Source organism: Macaca nemestrina, chromosome 14 (assembly GCF_043159975.1).
Source record: "Macaca nemestrina isolate mMacNem1 chromosome 14, mMacNem.hap1, whole genome shotgun sequence".
In the NCBI taxonomy this organism is placed as follows: domain Eukaryota; kingdom Metazoa; phylum Chordata; class Mammalia; order Primates; family Cercopithecidae; genus Macaca; species Macaca nemestrina.
In genome coordinates this window covers 48458201-48483262 of record NC_092138.1, presented here as the reverse complement: position 1 = coordinate 48483262, position 25062 = coordinate 48458201, and the positions used below count along the sequence as shown (strand labels likewise).

Genomic DNA, 25062 nt, shown 5'->3' with positions numbered 1-25062 from the left:
AACACATTTTCTAATTGGTACTCTAAAATTCTCAAGCTTGACCCCACTGAAGGGAGAGTGATTAATTTCTGTCTCAGCACTTGGACCTGACCATAGTGTAATTTCACACATAGCAGTAAGTATCTTTTTCAATGTCCGTGATCATAGAAAGACAAATGAGGCTAATATTATCTCAAAAATTTATACTATGGTTCCAGCATACAACTACAGTTCTATGTGTAGAAAATTATCATGTGAATCCTTGTATAATAACAGGGTTTTGTTGAATCTTGAAGTAAAACATGTCCGTGTGCTTTAAAGAAAGCGTAACAAAAACTGAGAGAGATCAGGAGATCTGAAGATGGTAACCAGGTAAGTGCTTGGAAAAAAAAAAAAAAAAAAAAGACATATTCAAGAATCTTATCCTGGAGAACATTGAATGAATTTATATACTATACATTTAAACTCTTTTGGCCTTTAATTTTTTTAAACACACAGTGTGTTTAAGAAATTCTCAAATAAAGCAGGATGCACAAGAGTGACATATATTAATTACGATTATTCAGACTACATCCTCATATTATGTCCAGATATGTGTTACAGTCAAAGGCTGAAAGCAGGAAAGAACAAGGTAAAAATATGTTAATTGTGTTTTATATCTATACTTGTGTTCTTAACCCCATTTAAATAATTGAAATTGCCTTGATTAGTAGGTAGCTGCCATTCGAGAACCATTTTTGAGCCTTAATTCTTCTTATGAATGAAAACACAGCTGTAAAAATAGCTTCCATTTACTAACAGTCTGTCAATATAGCTGAATATCTAACTTTATAACTAGTTCAGTATCAGACATACAAAGGGGTAAGAAATAAAGTTTATTGTTCTTACCCATTGTGATACATAGATATGCCAAGAGTGTATACAAGGACATAGTACAAACACACACCCAGGAGGATCGTTTTAATATATCATTGGGATTTAGGCATTTGGAGAAAATCCCAACCTATAAGAAATCAATTTTAACCTAATAAAGGCATTAGTTATGCCAGAGAAATATAAACAAGAGAGATCACAGATAAAACAGAAATCTAGGAGTTGTCATTACATAAAACATAAACTTGATGTTGCTTACTCCTGATGTCCAACTTTACCTTTATCGTGAAATAATGAAATGTATGGCTTTCATACAAACAGATACGTATATCCTATGAACACTTAGTTCACAGATACACAAATTGAAACCAAAGGAAATCTTGGTTCAGTTAAATTAATCTTTGCTATTTTCATTAAAATTTTTTCAAGGACAAGAGTTCTGGATAAAACCAGAAAAATGATGCATTAGGAACATTGTGAAGACATTTATTGTCTTTATCAATATAGTCATAGGAAAGTAGGAGGGAGCTGACTAATGACATAGTCACGTAGTGAAAGAATTAAAAATAACAAGAAAAACAAGAAGTATATCTAGTAAAATTCCTTTCCTATATGTGATCATTAGGTGAAAAGTGAGTTGCCTGCCAGTTGCTAGACATATTTAAGTAGATGCTGGATGACAATTTTCACTTGTATATATGTATTATATAAACATCGATAGATGTGTATATACATGTGTGAATACATATGCATTGAATATGTGAATGCATATTTGTGTAAATATATATTAAACATATCTGTGGTATATGGTTGTGATTGTTGGAGAAGGAATGGGAGAATGAAGCATCAATGGGGAGTTGCACTAGATGACCTCAAGGGACTTCTATTTGGATTCTAATTCATTAGGTATTTGGAGATTTTTCCATCAAATCTTTACAATTCAAAATAAAATTATTTTCTGGGCTTGGTTTAATTTGAGATGGAGCAGGTTGCTATGGATTACTCCAACCATTCATGATCTGATTTAAACCCTTGGTTCTAAATAGCAGCTGATTCCCTGAGGGCCAAATAAGCAAAGAAAATAGACCATAGGTCTACTTCAATCCCAGCTCTAATTTCTGCTCTCTGTGGAGCTGTTTCCAATGCAGGCAACACACTCAGTAGCTAGCGGATTTTTCAGCTTCTCCAGTTTTCTTATGAATATATTATAAAGGGAACAATTTCTTTTAAAAGTTCCTGAATTACTTTCATTACCTTTTTTCTAGTTTTTAAAAGTACTGAACTTTAAAAAAGCAATGCAGCACACTGAATTTTGTTTAGAAAAAATGTTCCCCAAAATGTTCTGAACAATTAGAATATAAAAATTTGCCTTTTGTACTTAATTATAATTTCTTTGAATCAAAAGTGGACATTTAAAGCCCCTATGCAGAATAATACCACATCTGGAATTCCATGTTAGTGGTAGTGCAATAATACTTTAGGCAGTGTTTGTTTAATAGTTAGCAACAGTGCTTTAATGACTAGGGTCCTATTGAGAGGAAAAATAGAAAAGAACAAAGGGAGGGAAAGAAAGACATAACATAAACCCATACACTGTATCTAATCAGAGTGAATTACTATGTTCACTCCAGTGTAACTTGATTCTACCTTAAAATGGTTTTTGAATGATAAGCTTACAGTCTGAGCAGGCTAGTATTATACAAAAGCAGAACTCAGGATGGATTGCAAAATATACCATCTACCATCTTAAAAACATATAATCTCTCTCTCTTTGTATATGTATATCTATATATCTCGATAAGCAGCAGAAGACTAATTTGCTAATTCTAACATCAGGATGATTGATTTACGTACCGAGGAAGGGGATGGTAGAGGTCATAAGGCATGATCTGCTTGTATCCGTCACTGTTAGGAACAATAATGCCAACCCTCTGAGTAGAAGGTACACACAATAAAATAAACACTAAATGATTACATTATACAAATTTTTAATACAAATGCAAAATAACATTAATAACTTGTATCTGTAAAACAACACTAAAACAGTTTTATATTTTTATGCCAGCATATGCTTTAGGATGGGGCAAGTTCTTTGAAAGGACACCATTTACTATAATTAGTTCTCTGATTCAAGCAGGAAATACCATTGCAAAGGGTGGTGGCAAGAAAACTTGGCACCTCATCATTAACTATGACACAATAAGGTTGTAAATGTTCTTTAATCCCCAAATTATACATCCTATGAGGTCATTCTTATTATCATCATTATTCATGTTACTTCCAGATGCTCGCCAAGCAATTACAGTAACTGTCTCACTTCTGATGAAAGAGAGAGCTATTCAAGCCAGAGAACATGTACCTCAGAATTGACAATACTACGTAACTGCATTAGCTAGATTTCTTCTCTTGGCAGATCTAGGGATTTCACTAATACCTGGAAAGTAGCCACTTGGGTATTTTATAAGGGGAGGGGGAAACTACTGAACATAGTAGGCAATTATTAGCAAAGGGAAATTTCCTAACAAAATAAAGGTAGGCAGTTAAAATGAGATATTATGAAAAGTGGGTTTTTTGGTCTATGAAATATTATACAGTGTTAACTGCTATTGCAGTGATGGTTGTGATTGTCATGGCTTGTTAGTACATCTAGGACCCTGGGAAACCTGTGAGGTTTAGAGACAGAGTGACTGCTCAGGATCCACAAGACATATCATAGGCCGTGTGGAAGTTCCTGGAGGCCTTTAGGATCCCAACAAACTACTCTAACCTACTTCACTGATTTCGACTAAAGTCTCCAACTGGTAAGACTGGTGGGTCCCTCCAGAGGCCTAATTGTCCAGTTTGTGGCAGACTGATGATTCATGGTTTTTGGATAAGACTACTAGTGCAACAGCACCTTCATCAAGAGTGGGAGATGGAGATGCACAGATGTAGAGCATGGTAGCGCATAAGTGGAAGATGCTTATTTTGCAACTGATAAAAGATAGAAAGCTATTGAAGGAACTCATGTATTCTATCTGTGCCTCTGGGATAGATGGGTGTATATATATTTATATATCTATATAATATCTATATATTCAATATAAATATGTTTATCTTTATATTTAAATAAATAAAGACTTCCATTTTTACCCATTCCTCTGATATAAGATGATATAGTAGGTTTAAAAAACATGGCTAGCAAATCCAGGTGTTTGGGTAGAAAGAGTGAGCCATGAGTGTGGATCACAAAGATAAAAACAGCACTGGCTGGAGATGATGAAAGGTAAGAAGGAGAGAGAGGGGGATAAAGGGGCCTGCATAGTTTCTGAAGAAATTCCTGAAAGGTAAGGGGATACATGAGAGAAGTCAAATTTTGTTTTTTAAAAAATAGGAAACAAAGTGATTAAGATGGATATCTATTTGCAGGAGGGCAAGTCATTGGAGGACTAACTTATTTATTCTACATGACTAAATTTTCTGTATTTATTTGTGTGAATAAGTTTTTTTATACTCATTTCTGTGAGAGAATTTTCATGGTGTGTGTATGTGTGTGTGTGCATGTGTGTGTATTAACTTTCAGTAACAATGTATAAGAAATGGGATGCTGCCTTTTGGGCATGCTCAAAATCCCACAGTTCTTCACACAAGAATGAAATGAACAGTCTTTAACCTTTTCTGTTTTTTGAGTTAACCATCCTATTTTTTTCTACCTTCTGACAGATAAGAAATCAGGTGAAAGCTTAATCCTTCCTTATGTTAGAATCATTCTAATATCTAGTAAGAATCATTTTTACATCTAGTAATAAAGGGAACTTTTTTCTAAAAGGACTATATTTTAAAGAATGCCAATCATCTTCCACAGTTTTTCTAGTAAGTTTGTACATACACTGTTATCTAATAGTAGTCAATCAAGGAATAAATCAAGATGACTTTGAAATTATATTTTACCTTACTCTAGTATCTTTATTCATGCTACATCAATTTCTAAATGCAGAAATGCATACCATAGACTTCTCTCCCAAAAAAATTTATGGCTGTAATTTGTCATCTTCAATATTAGAATAAACTGTTGCAGATCTCTGTCAATTGATTTATCAGCTGATGATATTTAAAATGGAGACAGTAACATTGAAGGAGACAAGCTGAAGTGAAGGAGAATAAAAGGGAGAGTGTACAAAATTCAAGACGTTGAACTTTGCTTTGGACCGATTTAGAAATTATGTTTTTGTTTGAACAAGGAGCTTGAAACCTGGATTCAGCAAAACTATAGCTATATTTGTCTTCTATGACATGGGTCATGGTGAAGACTCATAAAATGACTCTATAGCACCTGTGAAAACAGAAAGATATCAAAACAATGGTGCTCTGTCCAGTCCTGCTAATGCATATTCGTGTGCACGGGCTCAGCTCTCTCTGGGGTTCATGTCATGGCCCTAGCCTTTCACTACACTGTTACTGGGGGGAAGCAAGCTTGCCTGAAGTTAACTTCCTATTGCTTACCTATTGCTTACTTTTTTTTCTTAGGCAAAGTGCGAATCATAAATAATAATGAAAAATAATGTAATTTTGGGACTTTAAGAAGTTCTCCCCATGTTTAGGTCTCCATGTGGGTGTGTGTGCGTATATGCATGCATTCAGACATGCATCTGAATATGTGGGGTGTGGTGAAGGAGGCAAAAATGATTTTTAAAAATGATCACAAAGGGAAAAGATAGAAGAAACAGTTGGCTTGGGGGTAAAACTCATTCTCTACTGCCTTCACTATGCTGACCACCACGCTCACAGTTCTTACATTGTTTCTCTTACACTGGGCAGTAACATGACTCCATCTAATATCCCCATCATCAGGGGTTGTGGTGGTAAGAAGAGAAGGTGAGCATGAGCAAGTGATCATTCTGGAGTGATGTGGTATACGTAGAAAAGGCATCCCACCTCATCCTCTAAAAATACATGTCTTACTGAATTGTCCAATGACAATTCAGGAGAATGATTCAGTTATGACAAGTTTATATAATGAAACATTATGCAGCACATGGACATAATGGTTTTTGAATCATTTTTAATGACATGGAAAAATGCTCAAATGTAATGTTAACTAAAAATAATTGACTATGAAATAGAATGTATGATACGATCTATAATACTAAGAAAATATATAGATGGTGTACATATCTATGCATTTTCATAACTTGCATATGTGTGTTCCTGTGACACACGTATACACACATATGTATACATGCATATATGTGTGTACACACATATATAAAAAACTCTCAACAGTGGTTAGTTATTGGTGTTTGGCTTATGAGTATTTTTTGCTTTCTTTTTTTTCTCTTTTTTTTAATTTTTTTTTAAATTTATTTTTTATTTTTTGCTTTCTGTTTAAATGTTTTTCTGTTTTCTAAGCTTTCTATATTATCTTTTACAATCACAACAATTAGAATATTCAAGTATGAAAAAATTCAAATCTAAGAAAGCAAAAGACAGAAACTTTGGAACTATGATGTAAGTGGATGAAATGAGGCCATCACCTCAAATTCCATGTGTCATTTCAAGATCATTGAGTCTGTGCAGAAGTGATCTAAGATGCTACTTTAGAACAGAGTCCCCAGTGTTAAAAAACAAAAAACAACAACAACAAAAAAAACAAGCCAAAATTGGGCTCACACTGATCAGTTGTAGAATTTAACTATTGTGATACATCTCTCTTTACAAGAAAAATCCTAAAGTAGTTAAGTCCATGGACACCTAATTTACTGGGGTTCTGGTTTTTTGTTTTGTTTTGTTTTTTGTTTTGTTTTGTTTTCTTGTTTTTTGAGACGGAGTCTCACTCTGTCGCCCAGGCTGGAGTGCAGTGGCGCGATCTGGGCTCACTGCAAGCTCCACCTCCCAGGTTCACGCTATTCTCCTGCCTCAGCCTCCTGAGTAGCTGGGACTACAGGTGCCCGCCACCATGCCTGGCTAATTTTTTGTATTTTTAGTAGAGATTGGGTTTCACCGTGTTAGCCAGGATGGTCTCAATCTCCTGACCTCATGATCCGCCCACCTCGGCCTTCTAAAGTGCTGGGATTACAGGCATGAGCCACTGCGCCCGGCCAGTTCTGTTCTTTTTATAATGAAAATGAGCCATAAAGAGATCCTTTTATGGTTTCAAGGGTTTCTTTCAGTGAATCTCTCAGGACCTCTTGCCTCTTCTCTGGAACTGCAAATCTTTATTTCTGACTTCCTGATAACTAGATGTGCTCTAGGCTTTTCAAGCTCAGTGCATCCCAGACAATTCATTATTTGGCCCTGCTTCTTCTCCTGTGATCATGACTACCATTCAGACATGGCCATTCTCCTATCCACTGTACACTGGGCTATCTTCACCACTCAGTTCTTCCAGTTGTCATCGCAACACCAGCAATGTTTGACAAGTAGATCTCCTCCTGACACAAGTTCAGGCACTTTCATACCAGTCTCCTAACAAATCAATCCAGTCTACTCTGCTGCCAAAGCACCTAATATTTCACTTCACCATTTAGATGACTCACGTGGTTCCATAATGCCCACCGAAATTTATTAGTCGAATGCTACTTCTCCTAAATTCTTGCCTATTTTCTCTCTTAACATCTAGCCAGAAATTCTCTCTCCTTCTTCTCAACACCCGTAATACTAACTCCTCTCCTCACTTTTAACTGTGTACTGTTGGCCCTTTATATCCATGGGTCCTGCATCCATGGATTCAACCATAGCCTGAAAATATTTGAAGAAAAAAAATGGATGGTTGCATCTGTACTGGATATGTACAGATGTTTTCTCTCATCATTATTCCCTAAACATTATAGTATAACAATTATTTACATAGCATTTACACTTTATAAGGTACTATACATAATCTAGAGATGATTTAAAGTACACAGAGGATGTATATGGGTCACATTCCAATACTACACCACTTTATATATGGAGGACACTTGAGCATCTGTGGCTTTTGGTATCTGTGGAGGTGGGGATGGGGTGGGTCCTGGAACCAATCCCCCATGGATACTGAGGGCCAACTGTACTAACTTCTAACTATTGCACAAGTTTTTCTTTAGTTTATCACCGTGAGTCAGAAGCTATATTGGTTTTTTATTGCATCTCTTAGGACAGTGTTCTGCACACAGGTGATTAGTAAATAACCATTGAGTGAACTTATGTCATCAGTGTGCAGATGCAAAGGCTAGTAATGCAACCCCATCCAAAATTAAAACAAAAAAGCAAAAACAAGTTTTTAAAAGCTAGTTAGGAAAGGAGGGAAAGAAACTCCCTAACTGCCACTGTTGTGCACATATTCAGTCCCACGCCTTGCCTTTTGCTGGCCCTGCCATCTTTGAGAGAGGGCAGTCTGATATGGAGAGTGGTCTGGCGGTTTAGGAAGGCTGTTCTGGCAAGCAGGGGTGATTGCCTGATGTGAGCAGAGAAAGGACAGATTAGTGACTGTACTTCTATCCTGCTTAGGTTACCTCTGTATCTTTTCATTGGCTATCTCCCTGAAATAACTCTGAAAGCTTTTTAAAAGATCTTCTTTTCTCTCTTTCTCATGTGTCTTTCAGATACCACGCTGCTTTGGACAACTCAACCTGCCCTGGACACTGTGGGGGCCTAGATTCTAGTTTATTCATTTTTACCTTTGCCATGGCACCAAGCACAGAACCTTTCACAAAATAGCTGACTATATTTTTTTAAAAATGAACAAAATTGTGTGTAGTAGAAGGGTCTCTTGTATAGAAAATGGTGCTCCATCTTCTCTAGATGACCTCAGGGCAATAGAAACCAGTCTATTTCTAAGCAACAGTTTAGAAGAGTGCAGAAGAGAAATAATAAAAAGTTGGAAGAGATAAAAGCACTTTACTATTTCACGAGTAGCAAAGCACGGAGGATCTAGCCATAATGAGGAAAAGGATCACATGAGAGGCTGGGAGTTGGAAGGTCAGTACTCCTCTCTGCTACTTTCTTTTTATGTTACCTTGAGTACCTTACATCAAGGTTTGGCCATCTGCAAAATCTAAGTACTGGATGAGATCAGAAGTTTTAAGATGAAGTAAGAGTAGGTGCCTGGAAACCCATGCTATTGGACTCTATCTTACCTGCCCCTTCCTAGTGGCTACTGAGGGTAGAACTCAGAGCTTAGTGGACCACAGCTTGAAAACCACTGAACTAAGATAATTGTCTCAAAATTTCTCCTCCTGTAACACTTCATGACTTCTTAAAACAGAGAACTTCCCTAACATGTACAGAGGCAAGTTAGGATCCCGCAGATAGAAAATATTCTATAATTAGGTACCATTTTTTAAAAACCATAAACTAAGCAGCAACATTCATTTATCTGGGCTTCCACTGAAATCAGATCAAAAGGAGTCTGCTTTATGCAGATCTGAAAACAGTTTTTTAGAAACAAGTTCATTTTCTGTAATAAACTAAATACTGAAGCGTTTTAATATTTTGGGTCAAATCATTGAACACTTCCTCACATCTACATTTCTGGGGTTAAACATTCTTGGTATTAATGAATGTAATTTCTGAACTGCTTTTAAATAAGTGGGACTAATATTTCCTCGGTCTTTACTTCTTTCTGCACTGAGTGATTTAGCCATTGTTTGATTTGAGTAAACATCAGTATTTACACTTACATGAAAGAGGCTTGCGTCACCTGGGTATGTGGTCAATTCAAACACCCAGACTTGGCATTGGTGTGGTTAGCAGTTCTGTGCTGGCTGTGCTGTTCTACGTTGGGTTGGAACCAGATCTTACAGGTTGCTGAAGGCATCATGTAGAACAAGGATGACTGTGGGATTCGATGGCATGAAGGCTGCACCAGGGATCAGGTAGCCTGCCTTTATGCCTGTCTGTACGTAGAGATGCTGTGGAACTGGAAGAACTTAGATCCACATCCCGATTTGCTTTTGCAAAGTGGCCCTAACACTTAACCTCTCTGAGCTTCAGTTTTTTCATCTGTAAAATATAAGTGACAACCCCTGACCCGCTAACCTAGGGATTGTAAAACTAAATAAGATAATGGATGTGAAGGCACCCTATAAACTTCAAACAGAAGTGACATTGGGCAAGTTGTTTTACCAGTCTGTTTCTCAATTCAATCATGATAGCTGATGTTTGGTGAGTGCTTGACACCTTACTAAGGACTTTACATTGTTATCTCATTAATTCTCACAGTTACTCTCTGACAGGAATATTATATTTATTTTACAGATGGCAAAACTCAGGCATAGATAAGAAGTTACTTAGCTAGTAAAGTCTTTTGGCTACAAACGGACGGACTGAAGTTAAAAATGAGGATGGTAACAATACCTACTCTATTAACTCACAGGCCAATTAAAAGAATTACACAAATAATTACACTTTTAAAAGCTTTAAAGTGTACCATAAGAAGTGATATTACTATTAGGGATGATCCAGCTTTGCAGAAAATGGAATTTCCCAGATAATTGAGTTATAGTTGATTATGTAATTGTCTGATGACGTGTGGTGTATCTACATGCATGGGAAGGGTATGATCATGCATTCTAAGAAGCACCCTAACTTTGCTTCATTTATCTCATTATGAATAATACATAAATGTGGAAATGGGATTTTATGGGTATTTTTTTCTTATTATTTACTAATTACTGCACAAAATAGTATACTTAAATGAGGTTCATCAAAAGGTAAGAAGTTGTTACTTTTCTAAATCATTTACTTACTGTAATAAAACTAAAAGACCTCCATAATTAAGAAAACATTTCATTATACTGTAATTGCTAAATAAGTCAACCATTTTCTTGTCCCTACACTGAGTTTTTTCTGGAGACATACCTGGCCTAAATCCCATGTAAATTAAATGGCAATGTCTCACAGCTGGTAAAGTAGACGTTATCAGACACTTGTGAACTGAGACGTCAGGAGTTGCCAATTATCTTAATTTCTTGTGATCATTATATTTAAAACATCTGATAAATGTGATTTACTCTCAAGATCAGATTTTCCTAGGACTTACAGCTCCTGGTGTTAAAACCACAATAGAGAACCATCTTTCTAGACCCATATAGAATTCTAGAGTTCCGTCTTTTCCTTTTATGGATGAGAAAGCTGATTTCTAGAGAGCTTAGGAGTTTCTCTGAGCTAACATCAACATCATCATAACCATGATCTTAGTCATTATAGCTGCTGCAGCTAACATTTATTGAGTGCTTATCATGAGTCAGGCACTGTGCTAAGCTCTTTAAATGTATTATGCCATGTATTCCTCATGACAACTTTATGAGGTAAGTATTGTTATTATCCTCATTTCACAGGATGAAAAATCTGAGGCTTAGTGGGAATAAGGAATTTGCCAAAGTCTACTCAACTAGTAAGTGACAGAGCCAGGGTCTCAAGCCAGGACATTTTATGCCAAAGGTCCCACTCTTAAACATCAGGCTATATTGCCATTGACTAGTTGGTCACCAAGTTAGTGTGAGAATCACGATTTTACATGCCTACTACATATATCACTTGTTCTAATGCAGAGTATTTCTTTATAGTTGCATTGGAGTTTAATTGAGACTTTTTTTTTGGTTCCTGGCCAGAGATAATTGATGCAATTTACTGTGAAACTAAATGGAGCTGGACAAAAAAAAAAAAATAAAAGTTCACTTGAACTTGCCAAGAATTGCCGCTTGGTGTATACAAGTTTGGGCATTTGCTTAGGACTGTTGCTCTGAATTCCTTGAGGGAAGGGGGAATCTGGATGCAGTTTCAGCTAGAAACAGATTTGTTTGCTAATAATTGTGGCCATGATAGTGTGATGAGTGAGAGCTTTTTTCACTTGTCCACCTCTTGCCAATTTAAGCCCCCTTCATTACTGCCTTGGAGGGAAAACTAAAGGTCTGTGCCAAAAAAAAAAAAAAAAAAAAATCTGCAAAGGTGGTTCTCTTATTGTCTCACAAAGAGTAACTTGCACAAATTCCTCCAGACAGCCTTAACTGTCTCACTGTCTCACTGTCTCACAGACTAAGATATGTAAGGCTAAATGTTGTATGTTTTACATCTAAAGCTGCTTTGAAAACGTCAAGGTGCTTATTAGCTGAATTCATGCTATCCCTTTTTAGTTGTTGCTGAACCACAGGGCTTATACTTTGAGGCTTTCTGGTCACATGATGGACCTGACCTTTCACCCAAGAGGTAAAAATGCCACAAATCATTGCACAAATTCCAAAAAAATTTCCCCCAGTGTAAGACAGAAGCTTTGATTATACCATGGTAGGCACAAGAGAGGATTTTACATTTGACTAGATCCTAAATGTCTTAGTCACATGGGAAAGCACACAGAACATAGTGTTAAATGTATGAAGCAGAAAATAAACACGTGCTAGATCCCTCACATGCAGGTGGGGTATGTCTCTGGACTTCTGGGAATGCCCATTGGGACTACCAGTAGAACATGTAATACACTGTGTACAGAGCATATGATGGGCTTAGTGAGGTCATAGCTCTGAGTCACTAATGAAAAACCTTATTAATTTTAGCTAAAAGTCATTAAATCTTTATACTTGACTTTCTCTTCACTTCCCTTATAAGGATTAAATTTTGGCTCCCTGTTTGAGACAACTTTTGGCCAGGAAACAAAGTGTTTTATCACTTCAGAAAAATGACTGTGTAAATGACACCAGCAGAGAGCAACAAAGCCTTCTTGGGATGAAACTGCTGGGCAGCCAGCAAGGCTCAACTGTTGGTCTTATAGTCCAGTGGACTTAAATTCCTACCTCAGCACAATGTTGAGTTACTATGTGTCATGGATATTCAGGCTTGCTTTTAGAAGAATGAAAACCAAGAATGCCAAGTTATTCTATGCCAAGTATCTACTGTATAAAGTATGATCTCAATTATGTTATGAGCTATAGACAAGACTGGAAAGAAATACAGCAAAAGCATTAAGAGAGGTTCTCTGCGGGCATTGGGGATTATTAGTGAGTTCATTGTTTTCATTATAGTCTTTTAACTTATCAACATTTCTAAGTTAGCACTTAGAATCAGCAAAAAAGCCATAAAAACATAAAAATTATTTTGAAGAGTATAGGCGAGATGTCAACAATCTCTCCAGTCTCAAGAACTAGTAGATGAACTAATCCACCACCATGGAAGCCAGTGGATGTTGTCAGTGAGTGTAAGAAGGAGGAACAAAACATGAGATGGGAAAGCAAAGAAAAAAGATGGTGGGAACAAAAGGAAAACAGAATGAGAACCAAAAAATAGACAGATGTGTGGAGTGAGATATTCCTGAGACCCCTCCATGCCACTGGTTGCGTTCTCTGTTGATTTCAGACAATTCCTAGAATTTGTTCATGTATTTAGGAGGCTGTTGTAAACTTCCTAAAACTAAAATAATGACTGATATTTATAGTCATTGAGTTTGAAGTTGGAAGGGAGCATGGATACAATTACATGCAGTGACTAGAAACATCCTGGTCATTGGGAGGCTTTATATTGTGTAAAAGACCAACATATATAGACCCAACGCGGATGATATTTATGATTTTAGTTGATTAGTTCAAACGTATAATGTTTACCTATTATTATTATTTTTTTAATTTAAAACTTTTACTTATCAAAACAAAATTTACAACTTTTACTTTTTAAAAGAAGAAAATGAAAAGATAAATGACAGACTAAGAGAAAATGCTCTTAATACATATAACTATTAATAACATAGCATTTTCAACTAGAATACAAGTCAAGAATAAGAAAACAAATTGTTTACCTATTATAAAGCAAAATAATGAGAATAGAGAAGCTATTTTGGTAAACACAAAAAGCAGGTATCAGGGATTGTGGCTACCGGTGGCCATGTCTAGTTTATTTCTTCTTTGTTTTGGTTTTAGATATGTAGTAATAAGAAAATTCTTATTATCACAGAGAGTGTTTGGTAATGAAAACTGTTTTTACAGCTTACTTGCAATCTTAGGGTAGTTATTTTTTCAACTAGACATAACCAAGGAACTCAATCATGAGGGCAAAAGCATTTACTTTGGTAGTACAACACTTAAAATTGTTATAATTTTTATAATTTAACTTAGTGTGAATCAGTTAAAATTAGTTTAACATATTTGAATATATTTTTTTGTGAATTATTATTTTAAAAAACTTTAAAATATATAAAACAAAATTTAATTTAAAAAACTGTGGAACAACAGGCTCTGTGGGCACAGTTTGAAAACCACTAATTTGACAACAAATGACCCTCTCTTCCCATTTTGTGGGTGAGAAAATGGAAGCCCAGAAGGGTAAAATAATAAATATAAGGTTGTAGACTTAATTGTTTGATGTGGTTTTTGCTGTCAATGACACTTGCAAGCCTTGATATGGAATAAAGTTGGCTAACTGGGACTTTGCTTTTCAATTTTTTAAAATTTAAAAAATTTTTTCCTTCTCTTTTCTTACTACAAGTGATTCTACTTTTAAATACTATAATAGGTAAAAATCCTAGTGTGATTCAGGAAAAATGAATAAATATCGCAGTGGCTAGATATAATAAATTTCTTTTGAAATTAAAAATATGTGATTTTATACCAAGAATATTGGTTTTCCCTTTTGGGAATTTCTAAATTTGGACACAAAAGTGTTGGTGGAATGTCATTGTTCGCTCTTGATTTTACTATTAGACCATTAAATCTGAGTGAAAAAACAGTTTCCTGAGGGTTTGATTCTGCAATGGCTGATGGAAGAGCAGATCTGTTTTATGGAGTCTCTTCTATCAACTTTGCTTAGACCATCACTTTGCATTTTCTCTTAGAATTCAAAAGTGTTGCTTTGATTACAGGTATGTAAAAGAGTTCAATGAATTTCACGGCAATTTCTGAAGTATCTTAACCTCAGAGTAGCATACTTATATTTTCTGAAGCAGCTGTCCCTTAGACCTTTTTACTGCTAAGTCTTCATTTTCTTAGCTTTGTCTAATTACTTTTTCAACAAAAAAAGCAGCTTCCGGACATTTGCCTATTTTTTCTTTTTCCTTTTCTCACTTATCTTTCTTTGTGTCTTTCTTTTTTAAATAGCCACCTGTCCCAACACTTATTCATGTGCTGTATTAAATGTTTTAAAATAACACAGGACATAGAAAAGGTAGAAATTGCACAGGCAGACTTCTTTCATTGTAGAATGGCCTTTTGCTTTGGGTAATAAGAAATAGGCCAAAAAGTTTCTCCAACAGACAAGAGTGGGTAAAAATCAGAGGCGAGAAAGATTGAGTAAACATTATTATAAACATTTCTTTCAAATTGTTAACAAAATGCTTTTATTTCACATAACTCTCTTCCATGGCCATCTCTTAATTGACTTTTTTTTTTTTTCCTAGTGGAAAAAAGCTTTATGAAGTTGTGGGAAGTGAAACTGTCATTTCTCCTAGAAATATACGTACAAATTTTCATGGAAATGTGTAAAAGACTTTCAAGGTCTCTCTAGGGCTGACTCGACCTGTCTGAATTAGGATAACTGTGCCTTTCACACACTGGTCTTCTTCCTATTACAGTTATACATAAAAAATGTATAAGTAGAATAATTTTAAAATGAAATCAAATTGCATGGGTTATAACTATCTTGGCTAAAAAATTTCAAACCCTTAAGATTTCCAAAATAAAGAAATCCAAGCACAATTTCAACACCTTATTCAGTTTTTATATTGTATCCAATTTTTAATATATAATTTTCTGATGTAATATGATGCTAAATTAAACTTCATCTAAATTTTACAGTTATAAAATATCTATTCTTTTTGTTCCTTTAATGAAAACCTGTTATTCTGAGTTCACTTTTACGAGGTAGGGAATATGGTTCCTGTGAATTAATTAATAACAGCAATTTCATATCACATGCAGAACTTAGCATTCATAAATGTAAAGATAGAAGAGTACAGGAACATACACCTTAAGAAATTAACAGCAGAAAACAAAAACTAAAATTGCATTGCTTGTAACCTCAAAATAGAATGACTTGCATCAACATTGCCCAAGTCATATTTTAACGAGTTGAAGCTTTCTTTTTGTGCATACATCATTAGTATACTATGATTTTAAAAAATAACACTGGGATGTTTCCCAAAAATCCAAGGAGTTTGAAAATGAATCTTTGTTTTTTGGTATTCCTGATTGCTTTTGTAGGGGAAGGCTTTTCTTATATTCTCTCTCATAAGCTGAGGATGAGTAAGCGACGCTATACTAAAGAGAATCACCAGCAAGTGTCGTCACTGCAAAGGCAAATGTTACACCCATGAAAAGATTCTTGACCTGCACTTCCATGACTACTCATCACCTGAGATATTTCATTCATCAGGCAGATTCTTGACCCTGCAAATAATCTGAGGGCTAACTGTGGATTCCAAAAAGCAAATAATCATGTGTGAAAGTGTCAAGTGCCTGCTTAAAGCTTCTAATTTAAAAGACCTTTTAAGAATCTGACTACTGGGAATAAGTTCTGTTTTCTCTTTAGCAAAGACTGAGTATGTTCAAAGGCAGCAGAACTGTTCTAAGGCTGGTTTTGACTCTATATAATCAGTGTGGACAGGCTAGAAGGAATCAGTTGTAGCCCTGAAATATGGTCTGCTCTGATCATGTCCCTGATCGGGAACAGAGATAAAATGGAAAAAATCCTGAGAACATTGTGTCATCACATGGGTTAAGAATGTTGAATGGTCCATTGGCCTGGACCTTCTTAAGGAAGGAAACAAGGAACCAGAAGGAAATCAGAAGAGAAAATGACTCTGAAGAGCATGTCACCTGCTGCTTTATAAAAGGAAAGTCTGTAGACTCTGAGATGGCCTCGCATAGCAGCAAGAGCAGGAAGCATGGGTACTAATACATGATTAGTAATGGACACTGGACAGCAACGCTATTTATGTTTCATTTCATTTTATTTTCAATGAAAATATTTCATTTTAATTTAAGAAACCTATTTGGAACTTGAGTTATATTTATGACAAACGAACTAGCAAATTTGACTGACCTGGCTGGACAAGGATCCAAGTTGCACTCCTGAAGCTTGGGTTTGGGTTTGATGTTCTCTGGATAATAGTGACAGTATTGGTCAGCAACCACGCGGTTGCTCCTCAGATCATAGCACTCAGCCGATGTCAGCTGATAACCTGTAGTATCAAACCATCCAGGCAAGTTTAAATGTACATGCCAATGCAATATATTTCTTTATGCATTTTGGCCAGCTCATATCAATGGAAATTATTCCCCAATGCCTTAGTCATTTCCAGGAAAAAAAGACACATAATTGGAAGGCTCATTAATTTTTGCAGACCTCAAGTACTGTGCTTTTCTCAAGTAATCCACTCAAATCTTAATAATTACATTATATAATTAGGCTTGAACTACTTAAGGGCCCAGCCAGATAATAAGACTGTGGTAAGAACTGTTCTTGTTATTTCTTTTATATGATCTAAAAATATAATGCAGAATTCTATATCCAAAAAAGATCATCAATATTTACCAACCATCTTATACAAGAATGCTAAATTGCCTCCTTAGTAACTGGGGCACTAGGGAGAATAAATTCCCAAATAAATAAACAAAATAAATCCCACATTGCTCCCCTTGCACATGAGGGGCCAGCACAGGATCAGGTCCCACCAGCTGCCTGGGAACATTACTTTTGCTTAAATTCAACCTGAGTGGGTTGAGTAAATGGACCACTGAGATTCCAACAGTGGACATCACAAATCCTGTTTCCCTGCAGAATTAATAAAAATACCTCCCTGTTACTGTTCCATTTTTGTTATATTCAAAATCTTCTGTCATTCTCTTTAAAAAATCTCTAGTGAATATTTCTTAGCCTCCACCCACAAATTGTCATTGTTTGAAGAAGCCTCTCTTAAAAAAAAGTATTGTTGACTAATAGTTAATTCTCTTCATATGTTTTATCTTTCCTACCTGCCTTTTTATTGTCCTGTGGATTTCTGATAGGGTGGTAATCAAGACTTAGAGTCTTGGGGTGAAAAATAAATGTACATAGAGAATTTTTAAAAATTAGGCTGTTTATATCATTCTTACCCTAATTAATCTGCCAAATATATTATCCCTAGCAGGTGGGTTGAGCGCTGTTATTGCTAAATATATATTAGGAAGCAAGATTTAAATCATTAAGGGACTTGCAAAAGATTTTAGGAAATCAGAAGGAGGTTTATGAGCCAGATTTCCTGGCTTAAGGCTGTGTTCTCAGACCACCCACAAAAATTAATTGTTCATTAAAGACCCTAAAAAAAGGCCTTTTAAAATTTGACTATAAAGATGAAAAGCATGAAAAGTAATGAAAGCAATGGATAAGAACACTTTTTCCATCTAATATTTGTTTTATAAAAAAATCAAGTAGCAAAATGACATTTTAAGTAAGTAAATGTACTTTTACTTTTCAATCACATTGTACTCAAAAAGCATCTAATTTTATAACAGGCTAATCATTTTATAATTTTCCAGATAATTTCTACACAGGGACAGAATTTATCACATAGTAAAATACAGGAAAAACAGAGTAAGTTATTAATCTGAGATGATTATTTTTCAAAATCAAAATTTGTCAGCCTAAACCTGTTGCTTTGAAGCTATTATAGCATGGATAAAATGAAGGGTTAGAGCAAAAATGAAGGAACTGACTAAAATCATCAGAAAATAATGTTTTCTAAAGTTTCATATGGTATTTGGAGTAGCAATTTTTACACTAAGCAAAATAACCAACCAGTTGAATCTGGAACCAGAAACAGAGAAGACAACTTAGAGATCATTTCTTCAGTAATTTTCAAGCTAGAAACTTCAGTAAATTTCAAAATAAAGTGGAAGGACGGCTGGTCTCCACATCCCTCACACCTTCACTCAGAACAGTCTTCCTTTTATCCTGGCTTCATAATTAAGGTTTCCTTTGAAGCAAGTTTTGATACCCAGAAACATCTGAAAACCACTGATAGTTCTACTTCTTCATTTCGATGTGAGGAAAATGAGGCCCAAAGAAGTAAGATATATGTGAATAATGTTTTTATTATGTAGTGAACTATTATCAAGGTTGCTGACATCATACTCTAATAGCAGCTGTATGAGTGCATATAATTGAAGTGCTATTTCTCACAAAGCATGGTTTTCATTTTTACAAAAGAAAAAAAAACCTTAGATTCTTTCCTTGAAACTATTTCCTATGCTAGTCATTAGTAAATATATCAAAATAATGTAGTCCCATGGAACATCAAAGTAATTGACAGTTCATTTTTAAACAAAGCAATTTTCTTCTTTAAAACAAAGCAATTTTCTTTTTTATTTTTGAGATAGAGTCTTGCTCTGTCATCCAGGCTAGAGTGCAGTGGCATGATCTTGGCTCACTACAACCTCTGCCTCCTGGTTTCAAGTGATTCTCATGCCTCAACCTCCCAAGTAGCTGGGATTACAGGCTCGCACCACCACACCAGCTAATTTTTGTATTTTTAGTAGAGACGGGATTTCACCATGTTGGCCAGGCTGGTCTTGAACTCATGGCCTCAAGCCATCCTTCTGCCTTGGCTTCCCAAAGTGCTGGGATTACAGGCATGATCCACTGCGCCTGGCCAGCTAAATGATTTTCTATTCCTGACAGATGGAACAAGTACAAACACTCATTCTATCGAAATGCTTAACATGTTGAATTGACCTTTTTTTATCAACTGAGTAAAAGTACTTCATGGCACTTCTACTGACTTCTTTCAAGCTAAAATCCAACTTTGCTCCATAGAACCACATTTTTCAGTGGTTTGTTCACATTGTGTACATAGAAAAACATAGGTAACGATGAATTACATCATACAATGTTATCCAAAAATTTATAGGTAATCATTTATCTCCATTTTGAGGTACTATCCTTTTATATCTTGTCAAATTAATCTAGTGATACTTCTGTGGATTAGCTAAAGTCAGCCAATTAACTGGTTTCTATGAAACTAGACCTAGAATTTATTTGATGTGCTGATTTTCAAAGGAACAGACATACAATTTTATATCCATTACATTAGAAAAACTTAGAAAAACGATAATCCACAAATACTGACTCAGTTGGCAATGAATCTAAAATATTCACACACTGATTGTTATCCTTCTGGAAAGAATTTGATAATGTGTGCCAATAGCCATAAAAATTCTGAAATTCCTTGATCTAATGATCTCAGTCCTGAGTATTTACACCAAGAAAATAATTTGAAAGGAGAAAAATACTTAGGTATTAAGTTATTCATTGCCTTATCAAAGCATAAAAGTTAAAGGAACTAAATGATTTGCTGTAGGGAAATGTCTAAATAAATTATTGGGAAATAATTCAATGCAATTATTATGTAAACACTATAATTATGATGAGCAGAAAATGAGGAAAAATAACCTTCTGTGGTAACACAAACGCCTCTTCTAGTAACACAAAATGTGTTCGTGTTACAAATATGATGGAGAGAGACGGGAGTTTATTTTGTGACTTTTCAGGAGAGATGCATTTTAATGAATAAATAAAGCAAATGGCATTTCTTTTACTGCACGGATGATGGGGTGGAGTTGAAAAATAACTGAGCCTAAGTCTAAAATGCAGAGGTTTTTTTTTTTTTTCCCGGTAGCAAACTATTTTCTCTAATTAAGTAAGCCTGATAAACACTCTTTAATTGATAGCTGAATAGATGACTTTACTTCAATTACATGAGTAGTTTACATGTAAGTGAATGGACCTGCCTGTTTCAGGACCAAACTGCTGCCAAATCAGAATATTTCTAGCTGTGACCTTCTACAAAATCAAGGTGAGAAGTAAAGATTGTTTCCTTGGTTGGGTGCGGTGGCTCACGCCTGTAATCCCAGCACTTTGGGAGGCCGAGGCGGACGGATCACGAGGTCAGCAGATCGAGACCATCCTGGCTAACATGGTGAAACCCCGTCTCTACCAAAAATACAAAAAATTAGCTGGGCGAGGTGGTGGGCGCCTGTAGTCCCAGCTACTCGGGAGGCTGAGGCAGGAGAATGGCGTGAACCCGAGAGGCGGAGCTTGCAGTGAGCTGAGATCCGGCCACTGCACTCCAGCCTGGGCGACAGAGCGAGACTCCGTCTCAAAAAAAAAAAAAAAAAAAAAAAAAAAAAAAAAAAAAAAAAAGACTGTTTCCTCGAGTGGGACTCCTTTACAGGCAGAAAATGTCTTTGGCATCTTGGCGGAGGTATCTGCCTTACAGGAGGGCCTCGAGATTCCACTCTGCTAAGAAAGGATCTGGTCCACCACAGTATAAAATTTCTTCCACGCTGAAGTAACTCTACTCTTATAATACCCACGTATTTCCTCACAGAAGCTAACAGTTTCTAGACTAAGTGAACACCATTACCTCCTCCACAGGTCGCCGAACAAGGAAAGAAATCCGTCTCCCTCCATCGGTGGATGATGGGTTGATAGAAGATGAACTGGACTGTACTGTCACTGGAGCCCGAGTTACGAATCTGCAGGAGTCAACAGGAAAGTAAAAGAAGTAACGTGACAGTGCGGTGCTTTCTGGTCCCTTGCAGCTTTGAACAAGAGTATATGGTAGTGTTGATGGTTTTAGGCTGTGTAAGGGACTGCATCGGGGGAGAAATGGCAATGGCAGTATCACTGATCCTACCATTTCACCAGTGAATGGTCCTTGCACGAGCTTTCACTATCATTATCTTCTCAGTTCTGTTGCCACAGAACAAGGGAGAGCAATATCTCAATTTATGATTTCACTATCCTCTTAATCCAAGCTGGTATTCCTTTTCTGTCCTTTATTTCCAACGTCTTTGGTATAATAGATAAAATTATGTGGATTTTAAAATGTAGATTCAGAAATAGACAATTTGTTCTAAGAAAATTATATACTGCAGAAAATATACTGGTTTTGGTTAAGAAAAAAGAAGAGTTGAAGAATTAAGTAACACTGCCAATTCAGAGACACATACTGGGCTTCTTGTCAATTTAGCGATTCACATATTTGAGTGTGCAAAGTTACCAACTAGATGCTGGCTAAAATGCAAATTTCTGGGCCCATGCCTAGAGAACTAGGTAACTCAAATGTTGATGGTTTAAGAATAAAACTGAAAAACACAAATTTATGTTATAAAAACAATTATTTACTTAAAAACAATTTATTTACTTTTACATAAAACTGGTGCTTAATGGAAATTACAACTTCTTCTTTTTTTTTTTTTAAAGGGGGTATGTGAGTATGTGAGACAAGTCCTTAATGGTTCTTAAGAGTACAAGGTTGAGAAAACATACTCAGACTGAAGAGAAGGAAAAAGTACCTTATGTCAACAATTTCATGAAGACAGAATGATACAACATTTAGACTGTTGGACAAGGTTTGGACTACTTACTATAAGGAGGTTCCAAGGACAATTGAGAGGATTACTTCTTACTCTACATTGCAACAATTAGAGAAGTATCAGAGTCCAACTGAACCACCTGCCCCAAGTCTTTTTTAAGTGTTTTAAAGTCTTACCATTTTCTTAATTGCCCGTAATGTAGGACACATTGATGGATTTGGCCTTCAGATTATTTTACGGACAGTCCTATTTCTGTGCTACTTAATTTAACAAGTAGATTAAACATCTAGAATGCAGGGGGAAAATAAGAATATTGAAGAAACAGGGCCAAGAAAAATTGATGGATGCTAAACTCTATATCAGTTTTTGGAGTTTAGATGGGAATATGCAAAAGTTTCCCAGAAAGTCTGAGAGAGGTGGAAAGAAGGAAGAGAGAAACCCTATAGAATGTCTCATATTATCCTGGGATTTTGACCTGCAGAGCATTCACGTATTTTCCAATTAGAATAAACAGTGATACCACTCCCTACTTTAAAACAAAAACAGCTGAAGCAATACAGTGTCTTTCACAAAAAAAGAGCACTGCCTATAGATTCCTATTTCCCATTTCTATGTGTCAGATACAAGGGTACCTAATTTCTTGCTTAGGGGTGTAGTATTAATCATACTCCTTGGAAAGTTCTTTTTTTAAAAATTTTTTTAAGCTTACAAAAGTCTCTAGCTCTCTTCGGATGTGTGGTTATCACACTGGAAAGCTATTAGAAAAAACCTTTCATTTAAACATAAGATTCATGAAAAAAATAAAAGACCAGAACGTTTGTTTAGATTCAAAGAGATGAGTTTTTTGTTTGTTTGCTTTGTTTTTTGTTTTTTCTGTTTGTTTTTGCAGGTGTTCTTTTTGGAATGCTAACCTGAGTCCTGGGAAGTAAGGGAAAAAATCTTAGCTTCCTACAGCCAAAGTGAGGAGGATATAACATCATAATACTTGGAGAAACTCTGTTCTAGAAAGCTTCAGTTTGACACATTTGGTTTAGGGAGCTAAACACATCTGGTATATGTAATTTTGACCTCCTTATGTTAATAAAAAAGAGTATTCAAACCAAACTCTTCTTCCTATAATCACAATGTTTCAGTGTTTCTAATTCAACACAATGATTTCTCACACTAACATGAAAAGACAAGACAAAAACTTTTCCATAGCGATTGACTGCACTGTCATGACAGAGCTGGAAGACCATAGAAATGTGTATGGGGGGTTATGGTTGAGCTTTAATTCCATGTAAAATCCAAGGAGTCAAGGAGATATCATAAGCACATGAAAACATCATTAAGCACACAAAGGCTTTTCCAGATAAAGCACTGTGAAAGCACCTTTTCCTTTTTCATTGGGAAAAGGCAATTTGTGAGCTTTGGGATATTCCCTAAGTTTCTTTCTCTCACTGATGTAGAAACTGTTGCCTCAGATGGGCCAGTAAGGGGACTGGCAATCAGGGGTCCCCCCAACCTGGCTTAGCTCTTCAGTTGCTGCTCTCATGAGGACAGGGAGGCAAGAGGAACCCACAAGTGAGCCACTACTGTGTACCTCTGAGCTGGGATCCACAGTGTTATGTGACTTGGTCACACTGCTCTCAGAGCAACAGGGATGCCATGACTTTGGAAAGCTTGGAAACAGTGAATATACATCAGTATGCCTGCTAGGGAGAGGATAACATGAAAAACTGGTACATCTGTTTATTAAATGTGTCAGTCTACCAGACTCAATTTTGGGTTGTTCTGGTAGTTGACAGTGATACTGTATCCTCAGGAACTGCTGTTAAGACTATTTTAAAATGCTTTTGTATGGGCTTGAAAAGATATGCAGCAATAATAAAATCTTCCTTATAGTAGTTATATATCTATAAATACCACATTTTGAAATAATTGTTATCTTATCATCTTTCTCCTTCATATTCTATAAACTCCATGGAGGCAGGTACATTTATCCTGCTCATCACTTTTCAGTGTCATCTACAATGTCTGGCACATAGTAGGTATCCAAATAATGGCTGAATAAACAAATGCATTAATGAACAAACAATTGAATTATATACCTTTCAGGTACTTTTGGAATTTCAAACTATTATATGTGATAAATTACTTAATGAGTCATTATCTTTTTATATATATCTGCCAGTTTCCTTGAAGATGTTACTGATCACTTGATCATCAGATTATACTGTTTCATAAAAAGAAACAGTATTATTACAAAACAATGTTTATCCAAGAGCACTTTGTTTTGAGATGGAGTCTCACTCTGTCACCCAGGGTGGAGTGAAGTGGCAGGATCTTGGCTCACTGCAACCTCCACCTCCCAGGTTCAACTGATTCTCCTGCTTCAACCTCCCGAGTAGCTGAGATTACAGGTGTCCACCACCACACCCAGCTAATTTTTTGTATTTTTAGTAGAGACGAAGTTTTGCCATGTTGGCAAGGCAGGTCTCGAACTCCTGATCTCAGGTGATCCACCTGCCTCGGCCTCCCAAAGTGTTGGGATTACAGGCGTGAGCCACCACACCCAACCCCAAGAGCACTTTCTACCCTCCTTGGAAGGCTGTCTTTTTAGGCAGGATAGTATAGTGAAGAGGGTTTGCCAAAATGCTACTTACTATGGGAATGAAACAGGTTCAGTCGTCTTGCTGTTTGAAATACCTGATAATTTTAACAGTTGGAAATGCTAAGATTAGGCATTAGTAGATTAAAAATGATTTTAAAAATATTAGTACCCAATTTTACCTCTATACTTCTTATAGAGTTTTCTAGTTTTTCTAGAACTCCAGACCTCCATATTGGAAAATAGTGCAGTTCAGCCCATAGACCCCTAGCTCAGAGTTTTTCTTTTTTTTTTCTTTTTCATAGAAATGGGATCTCTCACTAAGTTGCC

At 36.0% G+C, this 25062-nt stretch overlaps 1 protein-coding gene across 4 annotated transcripts in view; it reads right to left on the bottom strand.

Moving 5' to 3' along the window:
* LOC105489066 (ADAMTS like 1) overlaps nucleotides 1-25062 on the bottom strand; it is a 950014-nt gene that overhangs the window by 216696 nt on the left and 708256 nt on the right. For 3 of the 4 annotated variants that reach the window (XM_011753701.3, XM_011753699.3, XM_011753702.3), the window contains 3 exons: nucleotides 21188-21299; nucleotides 16828-16966; nucleotides 2707-2757 (listed from right to left, as the gene is read on the bottom strand). In XM_011753701.3, coding sequence (XP_011752003.2) covers nucleotides 2707-2757; nucleotides 16828-16966; nucleotides 21188-21299 — 302 coding nt within the window. The remainder of the gene's footprint in view (nucleotides 1-2706; nucleotides 2758-16827; nucleotides 16967-21187; nucleotides 21300-25062) is intronic. The other variant, XM_011753700.3, reaches the window with a different exon arrangement.